Here is a 15,389-nt window from a genome sequence, read left to right as displayed (position 1 = left end):
ATATATTTCTGTTATAGGATAAGATCAAAGCATTGTAAAATATCTTTTAAATATCTTTCTCCTCTGCTACACTGAGGGTGTTTTTGAGAACAGGGGCCATGTCTTATTCACTTTTACTATCCACCCTCCAACATCTGGCAAATAGAGGAAGCACTCTACAAATATTTGTGGAGATAATTTACAGTTCTACATAGAACAGTTGTAGTGTGTGAAACATTGCCCAAAGTGTTTTGCAAACACTTTTCTAACAATCCAAACTGACCACAAATAGGAAAATCAATCCTGTAAGATACTGAATTCTTCATTACCAGAAGTATTGTAGCAAATGATAGCTAACCATCAGTCCCAATCAACTCAAACACTTTCCAATCCTCAGAAAGCACTCTTGTATTATCAGAGTACAATCTGTCACAAATTTTTGAAGCGCAATTTGATGATGCCTATTAAACTTTTGAAATAATATACAATTAAACCCTTGAACAATGCAGAGGTTAATGTGAGTATAACTTACAGCCGCCCCTCCATATCTGCCATTCCTCTGCATGTATAGATTCAACCAACCAACAGCCATGTAGTACTGCAGTGTTTACTTTTCAAAAATGTCTGTATTTATCAGTGGACCAAGGCAGTTTAAACTCGTGTCGTTCAAGGGTCAACTGTACACTATGATTTAGCCATTCAACCCCTAGGAGCAAATCTATACTACAAAACTCTTCACACAAAGGTTCAAGTACACAGGGACAAAGATGTTCACAACAGAATTACTCATAATAGTAACAAATTTAAGACAAGCCAGGCATCTGTCAACAGAGGAATGATTAAATAAACTGCTTATCAATTCTGTGAAATATTATGCTGCCATCTAAAATAACAAAGTATTTACTCAATAAGCAGTTATCAAGAAATTACCAAGCACCAGTAACTATGTTAAGTGCTTTCAGACATAATGTCGATTAATTCTAATGAGGATTCTGAGATTAGTGCTATCATGACCATTCCTAGTTCATACATGAGGAAACACTGGCAAAGAAGTAATTTGTTCACAGTAAAAGTTGTAGAGAATAGGGACACCAGACCAGCCCAGAACCCAGGTTGCATGCATCTAGACACCCACGCACTCCACCATGTCATTGCGCAGCTCTCAACGTGTGGGTGTGGAAGAATGCCCTTGAATTACTGCTGAGTGAAAAAATGAAGCTATGCAGCATATAGTGCCTGATGCTCTCTTTGTAAAAAAAAAAAAAAAAAAAAATAAGTTATTCACAGAATGAGTAAGTAGACACATATTTAAATTCATATTTCATAGAACTAGGTCTGGAAAGAATTGTTAAAATTGATTACGTGTGGGCAATGAAATTGAGCAATGCAGGGGTAATTTTCACTTTTTACTTTATATAAAACTCCTTCCATTAAATTAAACAAATATTGCTTTGGTAATAAAATTATTAAAAATAATTTTCCTTTATAGGTATGTGACAGGATTTTTTGTGCCAACAAAAAAAACAGCAAATTTATATACATCTAAAGCAATTTTGGAAACTGTAATGCAAGCTGATCATTTATATTTATAGCTTATATCTTATCTTCTTCTCTCTATAAAAGTAAATAACACAATACTTTATTTCCTCTGAAGATTTTCCCATATCTTGCAATAACAATCTTTCCAGTACAGCTGATGTTCATCTCCCTTTCTAGCTTGAAAAAATCTTCAGTACGAGCATAGTTCACATATACAAGCTCTCCCTGTAGGAAAACAAAAATTAAACTAAACAAAAAATATATAATACTGCTATAATTAAAGAGAAAACCAAAGAATAAGTTTGTTCCACAATACTGCATCATCAAAAGTTATCTTCCCTGTCTTGGGCTTAATAAATAGATACATGCTAATTCTGTGTTAAGTCTTTAAAAAATATTTCAGTATCCTCAAAGTTTAAAAAACAAAAAAGGACAATATATAAAACATTTTAAACAGTGTGTTCTGTTATGAAGAAATTATCAGTGTACACTGAACCACAGAAACCGGATAAATAAAAGTAATTTAAAAAATTCTAACTATGTTTAATTTCCAACCATGGTATTGACTTAAGAACTTCTGTAATATGATCTATAAAATCAGACCTATAAATCTGTAACAAAGACTATGAACAAAGAAAAAAACCTTGTAAAAGTATCTGTTGCCCTTACTGAATTAAAGGCATGTTCAGCAGTTTCTCTGTTACTTCAAAGAGTGGCATCTGTTTCATCAGGGTCTGATTTTTATGTATTTATTTTATTTTTTTCTTTTTATTTTTTTTTAATTATTTTTATGGACAGTACATACATCACTGAACAAAGTATGAGTCAGCATGTATGATCCAATTAATCTCCTCGGTTTTGGTCTTCTACTTAGGTTTTATATAACAAAGCAAGGTTTAAAGAGTTGAATAAAAAATGTCTTTTATTTTACCTCTGGCACACCTTGGGGTGAGAAAGCGTTATATGGCGGTACAATATTGGTAACATTCTCATATCCCTCTGGTGGTGGCTCAAGGTATGATGTTTTGAAAATCTAGCAAGAATTGAAACACATCAAGTTAGAAGTAGTCCAGATCATTTTTAAAGAATAACACATTTTGTGGGCAGGAGACCTAAATAGACATTTCTCCAAAGAAAACATACAGTTGGCAAACAGGCACGTGAAAAGATGCTCACCACCACTAATCAGGGAAATGCAAATCAAAACCACAATGAGGTATCATCTCACACCAGTCAGAAGGGCCATCATCAAAAAGGCTGCAAATAACAAATGCTAGAGAGACTATGGAGAAAAGGGAACCCTCCTACACTGTTGGTGAGAATGTAAACCAGTACAGCCACTATGGAAAACAGTATGGAGTTTCCTCAAAAAAATAAAAATAGAGCTACTATATGATCCAGCAAGCCCACTCCTGGCTGCATATCTGGAAAAGACAAAAACTCTAACTTGAAAAGATACATGCACCCCAATGTTCACAGCAGCACTAGTTACAATAGCTGAGACATGGAAGCAACCTAAGTGTCCATCAACAGATGACTGGGTAAAGAAGATGAGGTATATACATATACACACACAATGAAATATATGTACCTACATGCAATGGAATATTATTCAGCCATAAAAAAGAATAAAATAATGCCATTTGCAGCAGCAGCATGGATGGCTGGACCTAGAGAATATCATTCTAAGTGAAGTAAGTCAGACAGAGAAAGACAAATATTACACAATATCACTTCTATGTGGAATCTAAAAAATAATACAAATGAATCTGTATACAAGACAGAAGCAGACTCATAAACATAGAAAACAAATTTATGGTTACCAAAGGGAAAAAGGTGGGAAGGGGGTTAAATTAAGAGCATGGTATTAATAGATACACACTATTATATATAAAATAGATACACAATAAGGATTTACTGTATAACACAGGTAACAATATTCAATATCTAATAATAACCTATAACGGAAAACACTCTGAAGTATGTGTGTATATATATATATATACATATATATATATATAACTGAATCACTATGCTGTACACCTGAAACTAACATATTGTAAATCAACTATTACTTCAATTAAAAAAAAAGAATAATGCACTTTGCCCGCAAGTATCCTGAAATGAGGTTCTATAATTAAATAGATAAATTCCATTGGCAATGATGAGAATGAGGTTTATCATTATTATTGTCTTCAAAGTAGTAGAAACGTCTATAAGTGCATGCAATCTCATGTAACTAGAAGTTCCCCTCTTAAGTATAAAAACAGGGCTTCAAAGGTGGCACTGTCATGATTCCCCTCCTTCTCCAACTTTTTTTTTCAGCTTTCTTTGTGGGCCCCTTTTATTTCAAATGCATTCAAATCCCCAGTCCACTGCTTGGCTCATTTTAAACTTCCTGAGATTTCACTGACTCTCAGAATATTATTCATAGCTAACATACTTATGAAGCCCCAGTTCCAGACTTGTATGTTTAAGGGCCTGAGACACTTCAGTTTGCATGTCCAAACTCAATACATCTAAATTTGAATTTATCTTCTGTCACCCCAGGTGCTTCTGGGTCTGCATTCCCTACCACTATGAACAGCATCACCGCCAGCCACCCACGCCGGACACCCGGGAGTCATCCTGAACTCTGTCTTCACCTCCTTCCTCCAGTCCATCGCTCATCAAGTCCCGCTAACACTGCTTCCTAGCTATGTCTCAGATCCATCCCTCTTCCTCATTCCTGCTAACATCCCAACTCAGTGCTTTATCATCTTTTACTGGTCTATTGTCTTAAGACTCCAACTTCAGCCCCTTGCGTAGTCCAGGTCTAACCTGCATACGGTCCAAACTACCTACAATGCCTCCCTGCCACATCCTTCCATTGCTTAGGATTTGTCAATGGTTCCCATTGACTGATGTTGAATTCTAAGCTCCTTAGGACAGAGTATAAGTCCTTCTATGACCCATCCCCAAAACATATATACTGGTTTCTCTCTTATCATAGCCTACTTTGAATTCTTTTTTTTCCAGCTTTACTGAGGTATAATTGACAATGCTATAATATAATTAAAGTGTACAACGTGATGACTTTTTTATTGTAGTATAGTTGATTTACAATATTGTGTTAGTCTCATGTGTACAGAAAAGTGATTCATATATATATATATATATATATATATATATATTCTTTTTTTCAATCATCTTCCATTATAGTTCATTACAAGGTATTGAATGTAGTCTCCTGTGCTGCAGTAAATCCTTGTTTATGTATTTTATACATGGTTGTGTGCATCGGTTAATCTGATACTCCCAATTCATCCCTCCTTTGCCCTTCCCCTTTAGTAACCATAAATTTGTTTCTATGTGTGTAAGTCTGTTTCTGTTTTAGAAATAAATTCATTTCTACTACTTAGATCCCACATATAAGTGGGATCTTTGACTTACCTCACTTAGTATGATAATCTCTAGGCCTACTTTGTGTATTTTACTCTCTTGAAATACAGAAAACCTTTTTAAGTTCCCCCAACAATACTGAACAGTATGTCTCTAAGCGTTTGCCAATATTTTCTCTTCTGCCTGGAATGCTCTTACCTTTGCTTTTTCATGTGGCTTAGGATCTCTCATGACTCACCTATCAGCTCTTCCAGGAAGCCTTCTCTAACTCCCAGGCTGCGCTGAGCGACCTTTTTCTGCGTAGAGAACCCTAGTCACCCTCTTCACTAGCACTTACCATATTGATCTGAAATGTGTTCCAATGTCTGCCTGACTTTATCTAAGCAAAGAAACCATGTCCTAGTCTTCATTCTGGCCTCACGACTAGTCCTGTGCCTAACACATAGCAAACACCAAATAATTCATTTGCACCTTATTAACTTTTGTAAAAAAATAAATAAATAAAAATAAAATAAATTATCAAATTTCTAGTTTTACCTGACCCTAAATCCAATTCACATAAAAAGGTGGAGTTATAAAGTACAAGAAGTACCAACAATTCTGCATCACCTCAATTCCATGCTCATCCATGACTGATATATAGTTGGCATTCGTCATGTTAGGATAAGACAGGAGAACATCATAATGAACCAAATCGGCTGAATCCAGTCCAAACTCCTTCCACTGGGTTTGGATTTTCTTGGCAAGTAGTAAATTTTGTTCTGTCCCTGCCAGATGAGGTAGTGCTGTAAAAGAACTAAGATGAAAATAAAAGTGGGAGGTAAAAGACGACATACATTCAGAAAATTCAGAATAGATCAGGTTTGCCAGGCAGTCTTGTTAACATACATTTCTAGAGCTGTTTTCATCCTATTGCATCCAATTGTTAAAGTCCACGCATTTTTATTTTATATTCTCTGGTGCTCAGCTCTTGCCTGTTCTCCAGGAATTACACCATACAGTTTGGCTGAATTGAATTTGGGCACTGCTCTCTTGGTCCTGGGTCTAAATGACTTGAAACAGTTAAGTGACTTCACATAGTTCTGAATGAAATCCACTTTGCTTGAGGTGAACAACACTTCAACACAAGTTTCCCAAACCCCCTCCCTCCATAAGCATGGCAATAATACATCTGTAAATTGCTTTTTTTGTCAACCACAGGACAGCCAAGTAAGATCAGCAGTAAAAGGAAAATCAGTACTTACTGAAAACTTACTATATGCCAGGATCTTAACCGGGTATATCTCATTTCATCCTCACAACCCTTCTCCCACTGTCCCCATTTTACAAATGAGGAAACAGAGTAGTTAAATAACTTGTTCATTATTTTCTATTAAATTCCAACGCTAGAATCTGAAAGTTGCAGCCATCACACCTTGAGAAATTGCGAGTTTTCTTTTCTTTTTAAATCACTGATCTGATCATATTGATCAATGAATTGCTTAAAACCCTTCTGTGGCTCCCTCCACCCTGCATTATAAAGTTCACACTGAGCGCGGCATCTCAGCCTTTTCTATCTGATCCATCCTTTCAAATGGAGACGCTTCATTTCCCATCACTCACCTTATAAACTTCTCTGCTCTGTATCATTTAATATACCAACACGTCTCCACCTTTTGACCACCTTTTGAGCCTTTGCACAAGGTCTTCTCTCAGATGTAAATATCATCCTATTTACATGAATCTCCCTGTATCACCACTTCTTGTCATTCACCTTTCCCACCTGTAAGCTATTAACCAACCATTAGGACTCCTCAAGCATCTTCTCTTCTGTAAAGCTTTCCACTTCTACATCATTGAATCAAAACTGCAAGTTACTGATATTTAATATCTTGCAATATTTGTAAAAAAAAAAAAAGGTATTAATGTGTTTATAGACAGAAGTTATTTTATAGGTTTAGGAAAGCCAGAGCAGCTAGGGCTATTTAAATTCAACTTTACATAATTCATTATTGTTTTATTTTCTATAATGAGCAAATAGCATTCTCACAATCGGGGGGGGGGGGGGGAGAAGTGTATTTCCTGACATTAAGATGGAAGTAAGAAGTTCTGCCTGTCATCTTACAGGCAATCCACGGAAATGAAATACAGAGGTGCAAAAAAAAAAAAAAAAAAGAGCACCAGGGTATAACTTCACTGAATTTGTCCTTATGGTCCCAAGTTGGACACTGCAGCTCCAGGCATCACATACTCACGCTGTGATGTTCAGGAGAAACAAGTACAAACAAGAACAGCTATTTCCTCTTCTGTTTCTTTTAACAGAGGAAAACAGACCCTTTTTATAGAGGGTCTCAGCTCAATTTTTTTCCCACTTCATCAGGCACAACGGGGCCATATACCTCTTCTCAAACTAACCTTTGCCCGAAGGAAGTCATAATGATTGGATTGTGGACCAGTCAAGAGATTCCCGGGCTGCAAGGAAGGTAACCCTCACTGAACACATGCCTTCCCGGGGGAGGGCGACCACGATCAATGGTGGCCCTGCCAACAAGAAAGTGGCTGCAGAGAAACCAGCTCCCACTCCATTAATCCCTTTAAACCAATCTTGAATCCCTCCTTCCCCTCCAAGACTCTTTCACTGGCCATAAACGTCTACTCTGTCAACAATTATATTGCCTCAGGGCCCTCTCTGAATGTTTGCTTGACTCCGGGCATTAACTGGTTTCCTGAGAGGACCCTGCTCACCAGCAAGCTCTCTTATTCCACATGCTCCCCCGTGTCTCAGGGCCGGATGATCAGCTAGGAGTCCTTCTTCCGCTCCACTGGCTCTTTCAAATGGTTTTCTTTTTTCTTTGTCCAAAAATAACAACTCTTTTAAAGCTCATACCAAAAGCCACCGCCTCCCATGCCTTCTAGGTGCTTTCAAAACTGTGGTCACTCCTTCGTCATTCACTAAAGTCTTGGGCCTCTAATTCAGTGTGTTTCACTCTACCTCTATTCTTGTCATCATTCTTGGTGTGCAATTTCTATCTTCAGTTGGATGTAAAGGAAAGAAAACCCAACTCCAACAAGACAACATCATGCACTATTCATACACAGCTTATCACCTTGTGCTGTATTACACATCAAAGCAGGGCTAAAATAAACAAACATAAATGTTAATCTTAGGTCAAGAGCATCACCACTTGTTGCTTCGGACACCTGATGTAATTTTCTAGGTGACTTCTTTTGGACACATCATGATATGTTGCAGATAGAGTTCAACAGTGTTAAATTTTACCTGCTCTCTTGAACATTTTTAGATATAAGCATTGTCTCATTTAATTAGACAATCTGCCATTTATAATGTATTGCATGAGAAATGAGTGAGTCTTTCTTCAAACGACATCCATCTTACTGCCTACAGATTCTTTCCCTATCTCTCCAAACAAGCAGCTCAAACGAGACATTTTTATTTTGGTTTCCTGATATCTGATGTGCCTCCATCATAAACAAGCTCAGATTTCATAAGAACAGTATAGCTGCTTTCATTCCTCTTTACGAGAGTTCACTCTAGTTCACCCATCGAAAGTAAGACGGAACTTTGTGCTCTCATCAAATCACAGGACAGAGACGGGGAGGAAATACACTATTCTGTATGCAGGTCACCTTGTTCATTTGATTCTTGGATTTGACTAGAGTCTCAGAAGGAGAGAAGAGAAAAAATGCTGCAGAAAATTTTAAGAAATAATGAACACCACCTTCCTAAAAGCAGCGAAAGATGTAAGTTTACACAGTCAAAAAGCTCAGAGAGCCATAAACAGAATAAACTGGAAGAAAACTATGCCTGGCACACAGTAAAGCTGCCGAAAATTAAAGACGTGTGGTATTTAACTTAAAAGACTGTGGACTTTCCGCTGAATGCAAATACCAGCCAGAAAACAGTGAAAGAACATTCAAAGTTCTGAAACAAGGAGAAACAAGGTCATCTTAGAATTCTATATGCAAGAAAAACGTGCTTCAAAAATTAAGGTGAAATGAAGATTTTACAGGTGAAGAAAAACTAAGAGACTTGGTCACCACCAGACCCAGGAAATGCTTAAGAAAATTATTCAGAATAAATAAAAGTACCATAGGATAACCTAAATTGCCAGAAACAAATAGACCACTGGCAATAACAACAACAACAACAACAAAAATAGTGTTTTATATTTCTCAGATATTTAACTCTTAATTGGTTTCCAAGACATATAACTGTTCAAAGAAAAAAATTATAACATTATTTAGTGAGGTTTTATATTGTATGCATATAGGATATTTTTGATAGCTATCACATAAAGGATGGTAGAGAAGAGGGTAAATGGACAAACAGAAATGTGAGTTTTCTGTATTTTATGTTAAACGGTACAACAGTAACTGTAAAACTAGAGTGAAGCATTAGAGAGGTATAATGGAATCTCTAGAAGACTAACTTAAAAAAAAAATCAGTGCAAGAAGGTATAGTCAAAAGATTAACTGAAATGAAATAAAATTTCAAATGCTCTCCTCACTACCAAAAAAAAAAAAAAAGACAGAAAATAAGAAGTAAAGGAACAAAAACAAAGGGAACAGAGAATAAAGTGGCAGACCTAACTTTAACCATATCAATAGTTACATTCTAAGTTAACAGACTAAATGCTCAAATTAAAAGGCACAGACTACCAAAATTAATAAAATAGCATGTGGCAATTACATGCTCTCTACTGAAGGTTTATTTTAAAAGTAAGTGGGTGGAAGAAGATATATCATGCAAATGTAAGTGTAAGGAAGCTGATGTGGCTTAATTTATACAAAATATAATAGACTTAAAGATAGAAATTATTACCAAAGATAAAGAAAGACATTTCACAAATATAAAAGTTAGTCCTGTCTTGAACACATAACAATATTAATGTACGTATGCCTAATAAATAAGTTTCATAATATATAATGCAAAATTTCATGGAATTAATGGGGGAAATAGACGATTTCACATTCCTGGAGCATTTTGTAACACCATTTCTTTACATCAGTAAAGAAATAAAGGTATCAACATATTAACCAGCAAGGAAGAAAAGAAGGACAGTCTTGTGATCATATAAATTAATGCAGAAAAACCACCTGACAACCGCCAACTAGAGTGTCCCTCACCATCCAGCACTCCAAGGGCTAGGTCATTAGCCACTGCAGTAGCCTAGCTCCAACACACCCGAAAGGAATTCAGGGTAGAGAGCAGGAATGAGGAACTCTATGCTCTGGGAAAAATGGTAGACCAGGCCTAACAATCCTTAGATGTTTTCAGGAGAAAATTTTATGAACCCAATTTTTTGCATCTTCTCATAGCTGGAGAAGCACTAAAATCCTTAATGGAGACATCTGCTCCTCATGACCAGCAGCAGCCTCCCCATGACCAGCAGTCACTGTCTGCCGAGATGTGTGCTTGATTGTACGTACCCCCTTCACCAAAACCACATGTGTACCAACTTCCACCCACCCCCTCTTCGGAGCAGCTCCACAGAGCTATCTGAGGCCATCTCCTGGGCTACAGTCATCAGTAAGCCCCAAATAAAACAGAACTCACAGCTCTCATGTTTTTCATTTTTTCCCACTGGACACAATATTAATACCTGTGGGAGCCCATGATTGGGTTAACAAGTTGTAACAGACCCCAGCCGCTTGTCTCCTTAAAGAAGAACAAATGTGCTCAGTAACTGCCTTGCAAGCAGGCGCCTGTGCATCCGCACTCCCGTCTTCTTGCCGTAAAAAGCAGAGAGGATGCCTTGCTCGCATAGGTGAGGTTTTAGATAGCACTCTGCTCATTGCAACCCAGGCCCTCAGCTATAAACACTGGGCGTGCCTGCTGTTAGACAGTCTTCTGTCCCAGGATGGGACCTGGCCGGTCTGGAGGTCTGCTCTAAGGTATCTATAAGAATGTACCTCGTTCCCCTCTCCCCGTGACTTCCCTAAAGATAAACAAAGCCTTTGTACTCTTAGTGACTTCTACAATCTCCATCCCACCCTGTCTTTCCCTAAATTCCTGCATTCCATTACACAACTGTTAGTGATTTCTCCTTTGATTGCACACAATAAATGTGGGAGCATTTGAGAGGCTCGTGGAGTTGGCTCCCAACTCCCTCTAGCTCTCTTGACTTTTTCCACAGTCTCGAGTAATTCTGTCTCGGTGGGACTTCTGCTGGCCAGAACCCACAAATACCCATTCATGATTAAAATAAAACCCTTTTAGCAATCCTGCAATAGAGGCGCATTTCCTTAACCTGATAAAGAGTTTCTACCAAAAAAACTACAGATAACATCAGACTTAATGGTGAAACTCTGATTGCTTCTCGCTAAGATTAGAAACAGGGAAAGAATGTTTGCTCTCATCATTTTTATTCAACACAGTATCGGAATTACAATCAGCACAACAGGGACAAATGCATATACATATGGCATACAGTTTGGAAACAGAGAAATAAAACTGAAGATGGCCTGATTTCTTACACAGAAAATAAATCCTAATGAATCTACAAAAACTCCTAGAACTAGGACATGAGTTTAGGCAGGTCACAGGACGCAAAATCAACAGTGTTTCTATATACTAACAACAAACATATGAAATCTGAAATTAAACACAGTATGATTTACATTTGCTGCAAAGAAAATGACATAGTTTGATATAAATATAACAATACGTGTATAGGATCTGCATCCTGAAAATTGCAAAATGTTGATAAAGGAAGACCTAAATAATTGGAGAGACTTACCACGTTCATGGATTAAAAGACTAGACATAGTAAAAATGCCAAGCACTCCTAAATTGCTCTATAAAATTAATGCAATTATTATCGAAATCCCAGCAAGAATTTTTCCAGACATATACATATTTATTATATATTTTATATTAAAAGGCAAATGATATAGAATAGCTAAAACAATTGTTTAAAAGAACACAGTGGGAGGAATCAGTCAATGCCTTGTTACGGCTTACCACGTAGCTTCAATAATCAAGACAGTGTGGTGCTGCAGAGAGAAGACACAAAGATCAGTAGAGCATCGGAGAGCCCAGAAACAGACTCCCACAAATATGCCCAACTGATTATTGACACAGGAGCAGAAGCAATTAAGTGGAAGAAGGACAGCCTTTCAACAAACGGGGCGAGAGCGGCTGGACATCCACAGGTAGAAGAATGACCCTCAGCCAAACATGACACCTTATGCAAAAATTAGCTCTATAAAGAATCATACACTGTAATGTAAAACGTAAACTATAAAATGTGGCGATGGGAAAAAAGAGGAGAAAAGGGATCTAGGACGCGTCACAGAGTTCTCAGACCTGAACCCAAAGCATGATCCATAGAAGGGAAAACTGATAAATTAAACCTCATTAAAATTAAACACTTCTGACCTGCAAATGACCCTGTTAAGATGTGAAAAGACAAATAACAGACTGGGAAAAATATCTGTACATCACAAGGCCAACAAAAGACTTGTATCTAGGAAATACAAAGAACTCTCAAAGCTCGATAGGACAAGAGGAAAAAACAAAATAGAAAGGAACTATCCAAATAGAGAACAGGTCAAAGACGGGAACAGGAATTTCACTGAAGATGGTTTTCAGACAGTGAATAAGCCCTGGAAAAAGATGTTCAGTATCATTAGCCACAAGGGGAACGTACATTAAAACCATAATAAGGTATCATGAAACTTAATTACCTCCCTCCCTCAAAAAAAATTTTTTTAAAGAAAGAAGACACAAAATAGCACATACTGTATGATTCTGTTTATATAAAATTCTAGAAAATGCAAAGGAGTCCATGGTAAGGGAGGGAATGGAAAAATAAACTGCAAAGGGCATGTTGTAAATTTTCTGTATTCTGATTGAGGAGGTGTTCTGATGAGTATATTACACATCTGTCAATACTCCCAAATTGTAGGATTTATATGCAGTTTATTTTATGTAAATTATACTTCAATAAAACTTTTTATGATACTCCTCTGAAAGAGTCTGAATATAAAAATAAATGTCATGGTAACTGCCTTTAAGGAGTTCATAATTACTCCCCTGAAAGTTATTTTTTCTCTTGTTAGGAGACTGGCAGATTTCCACTGATTCTTTTGTTTTCATTTTGTCCTATTTGTGTTACTTATGTTTGCAACATGGGATAAAGGTTTAATTTGTGGCAGACAGAATATGAAGCTTTAATCTCCTTTCCTCTAAATCAGAGTTTACAACCATCTTAATCTTCCTGACAGAGTATGACTTTTAAATAAAATCACAGATTAAACCCTGGCACGGTGAACAAAGAATAACATTCAGTTGCAGTCCAAAGTTACATGAAGTTGAAACATCTCTTAATAAAGCAACCAGATAATTTTTCTGCACATTAAGTTAGGGAAGACTTACTCTTGCAACATTCAAATAGATTTTACCTAAAGAGTGATATAAAGGAACATTTTCAACAACCATGAATTTATGTATTATCATGTAATTTCACACAAACAAGATTACTCACATGAATATAGTCAGTTTTGATACAGTTCTCTGCAATATTTTAAACACTTTAACATCAAATATGCAAAATAAACTTACCGAAGAAATGATTTAATATTTTCAGCTTTCATCTCAGACAGCAGTTCGCCCCTTACATTTTGGTGAGGGCCCACTGAAGTGGCTGTTTCTTTGAGAGGCTTACTAAGCCAGCCTGGAGGGAGAATACAAACACGTATGCACACTACAGACACACATAACTGCTTTTGACTTTACAAAACTAGAAGCCCCCCCCCCCCCAAACAGCCCTTATCCGAGAAATACATCATGGTGAGCTTGACAACAATAACAAAAAAAAAGTCACACAGATGCAGAAAACCTTACAATTCTGCTGCTAATTCTGAGCCGGTTAAAGGAGTCTGGAGGAGGGGTATCTTTTCGCTTCCCCACGTGTCACGCATCACACGGGCCTCTGGCTTTCCTGTTCCCCCCCCGGGGTCTGGGTCAGAGCGCAGCGCCTCACACACAGGGAGCATTCCACAAACATTTACGTGATAAATGATTACGGAAGGGCAGCTTTTTGCAGCGCTGCCCATATTCGCTACAAGTTTTGCCTCCTTAACGATGCTTGGAAGTGAAATCACCTTTTTCACCCCTGCGGATAGTGGCAACTCTAAACTGCCCTTGCAGCCGCCCTTAACAGTACCGTGCAGGCGGTGCGCATTTAACACACTTGAACTTCGGCCACCCTCTACTAGGAAGGCTGAAGCGGCGGAGCTCGCCGGGCCGGGCGCTCGGCCGGCCAGGGCGCCCCGCGCGCAGCCCAGCCCCGCAGCCCCGGCTCCCGGCTCCTCCGCGGAGGGGCGGCTGCGGGCGGCGGCGCCGGCCCCGGCCCCGGCCCCGGGTCGGTACACTTACCCACCAGAAATCCGCCCAGGAAAGAGGCCAGCGCTGCAGCCAAGCACATCCACAGGTGCGGACGACCCCTGGACTTGGCCATGGCTTCGGCGGGGCTGAGCGGGAGACGCCGGCCGCCGGTGCGAGGTTCGGGAGCGCGGGAGAGCGGAAAGCGCGCGCCCGGTGACGCGGGGGACGCCCAGGTCGCCGCCCACCTCGGCCGCCGCCGACCGGGCGCAAAGCCCCGCCCCTGCCCTCCAGCTCCGTCCAGAAGCGAGTGGAAATCGGCCCCAAACTCCTGGCCCCTGTGAGCCCCGGGGGTTTTGGAGGGGAGAGAGGAAGCCCTGCAAGGGGAGGAGACAATCTTCCTGTTGGCCGGCAACGTCCATTCTGTTGCTCCTGGACAAAGTCGGCCTGGGGTGGGAAGGAGCAGCTAAACATGTCCCGAAGTGTTCCCTGAAAAACTCTGCTTACCAGCCTCTTTCCAGGAACTGCTCAATTTCGGCAGCAAATGCATTTAACTACTGCTTTTCCTTCCGTGTTGATTACCTTCCTGCCAGATTCTGGCTAATTTCTAACTGCTCACACTTGGGGAGCATTTCTGGTCCTGGCTGCTTCACGTGCTGCTTAACCAGGTACAACATCCGAACTGATGGGATTGGGTTCTTTTGTTTTCCTTTCCCTGAACAAGCCTCCAAATTTCTGTAATTGTCAGTTTCTTCTTCTGTAACTGGGCTTTTCCCCTACCTCACTGGAATCTTGTAGGTTCAAATTAATATTAACCATGAAAGTGCCTTGCACCATAACTGATGGTAGGTATTCAACAAATGTCACACTCCCTGCTTCCCCCTGCTATCTATCATGTTTATCCCAGACTTTTTCTTTAAAAGATAAGAAGGTTTATAAGATGGTGGCCCCCCAAAACAGGACACCTTCTTCATTCAGCCATTTCAGCCTAGAGGAAGTCTTTAGCATCCACTAACGGATTCCCCATATCTGACTGAAAGCAGTTTCGCGGCCAGAGCAAAGCTGTCTGCCGAGGGGACTATGAAGAGGATAGTGCATCTCTGGTAATACCCCCAACTACACTGCGTTGTCTGAAGCCATACTGACCTTACTTAAGGTGTTA

General features: G+C 39.0%; 1 protein-coding gene across 2 annotated transcripts in view; it reads right to left on the bottom strand.

The window, feature by feature from the left end:
* LOC102520257 (N-acetylated-alpha-linked acidic dipeptidase 2) overlaps positions 1 to 14,666 on the bottom strand; it is a 45,891-nt gene extending 31,225 nt beyond the window's left edge. The window contains exons 1-5 of one of the 2 annotated variants that reach the window (XM_032488365.1): positions 14,286 to 14,666; positions 13,466 to 13,577; positions 5,509 to 5,695; positions 2,450 to 2,551; positions 1,618 to 1,743 (exon numbers count right to left, since the gene is read on the bottom strand). In XM_032488365.1, the coding sequence (XP_032344256.1) occupies positions 1,618 to 1,743; positions 2,450 to 2,551; positions 5,509 to 5,695; positions 13,466 to 13,577; positions 14,286 to 14,649 (891 nt within the window). In that variant the 5' untranslated portion in view covers positions 14,650 to 14,666. Of the gene's footprint in view, positions 1 to 1,617; positions 1,744 to 2,449; positions 2,552 to 5,508; positions 5,696 to 13,465; positions 13,578 to 14,281 lie in introns of both variants that reach the window. The other variant, XM_032488366.1, reaches the window with a different exon arrangement.
* Positions 14,667 to 15,389: the final 723 nt, after the last annotated feature.

The sequence above is a fragment of the Camelus ferus genome, chromosome 10 (assembly GCF_009834535.1).
Source record: "Camelus ferus isolate YT-003-E chromosome 10, BCGSAC_Cfer_1.0, whole genome shotgun sequence".
In the NCBI taxonomy this organism is placed as follows: Eukaryota; Metazoa; Chordata; class Mammalia; order Artiodactyla; family Camelidae; genus Camelus; species Camelus ferus.
The sequence above is the reverse complement of the archived record's forward strand: the minus strand, read 5'-3'. Positions and strand labels throughout refer to the sequence as shown.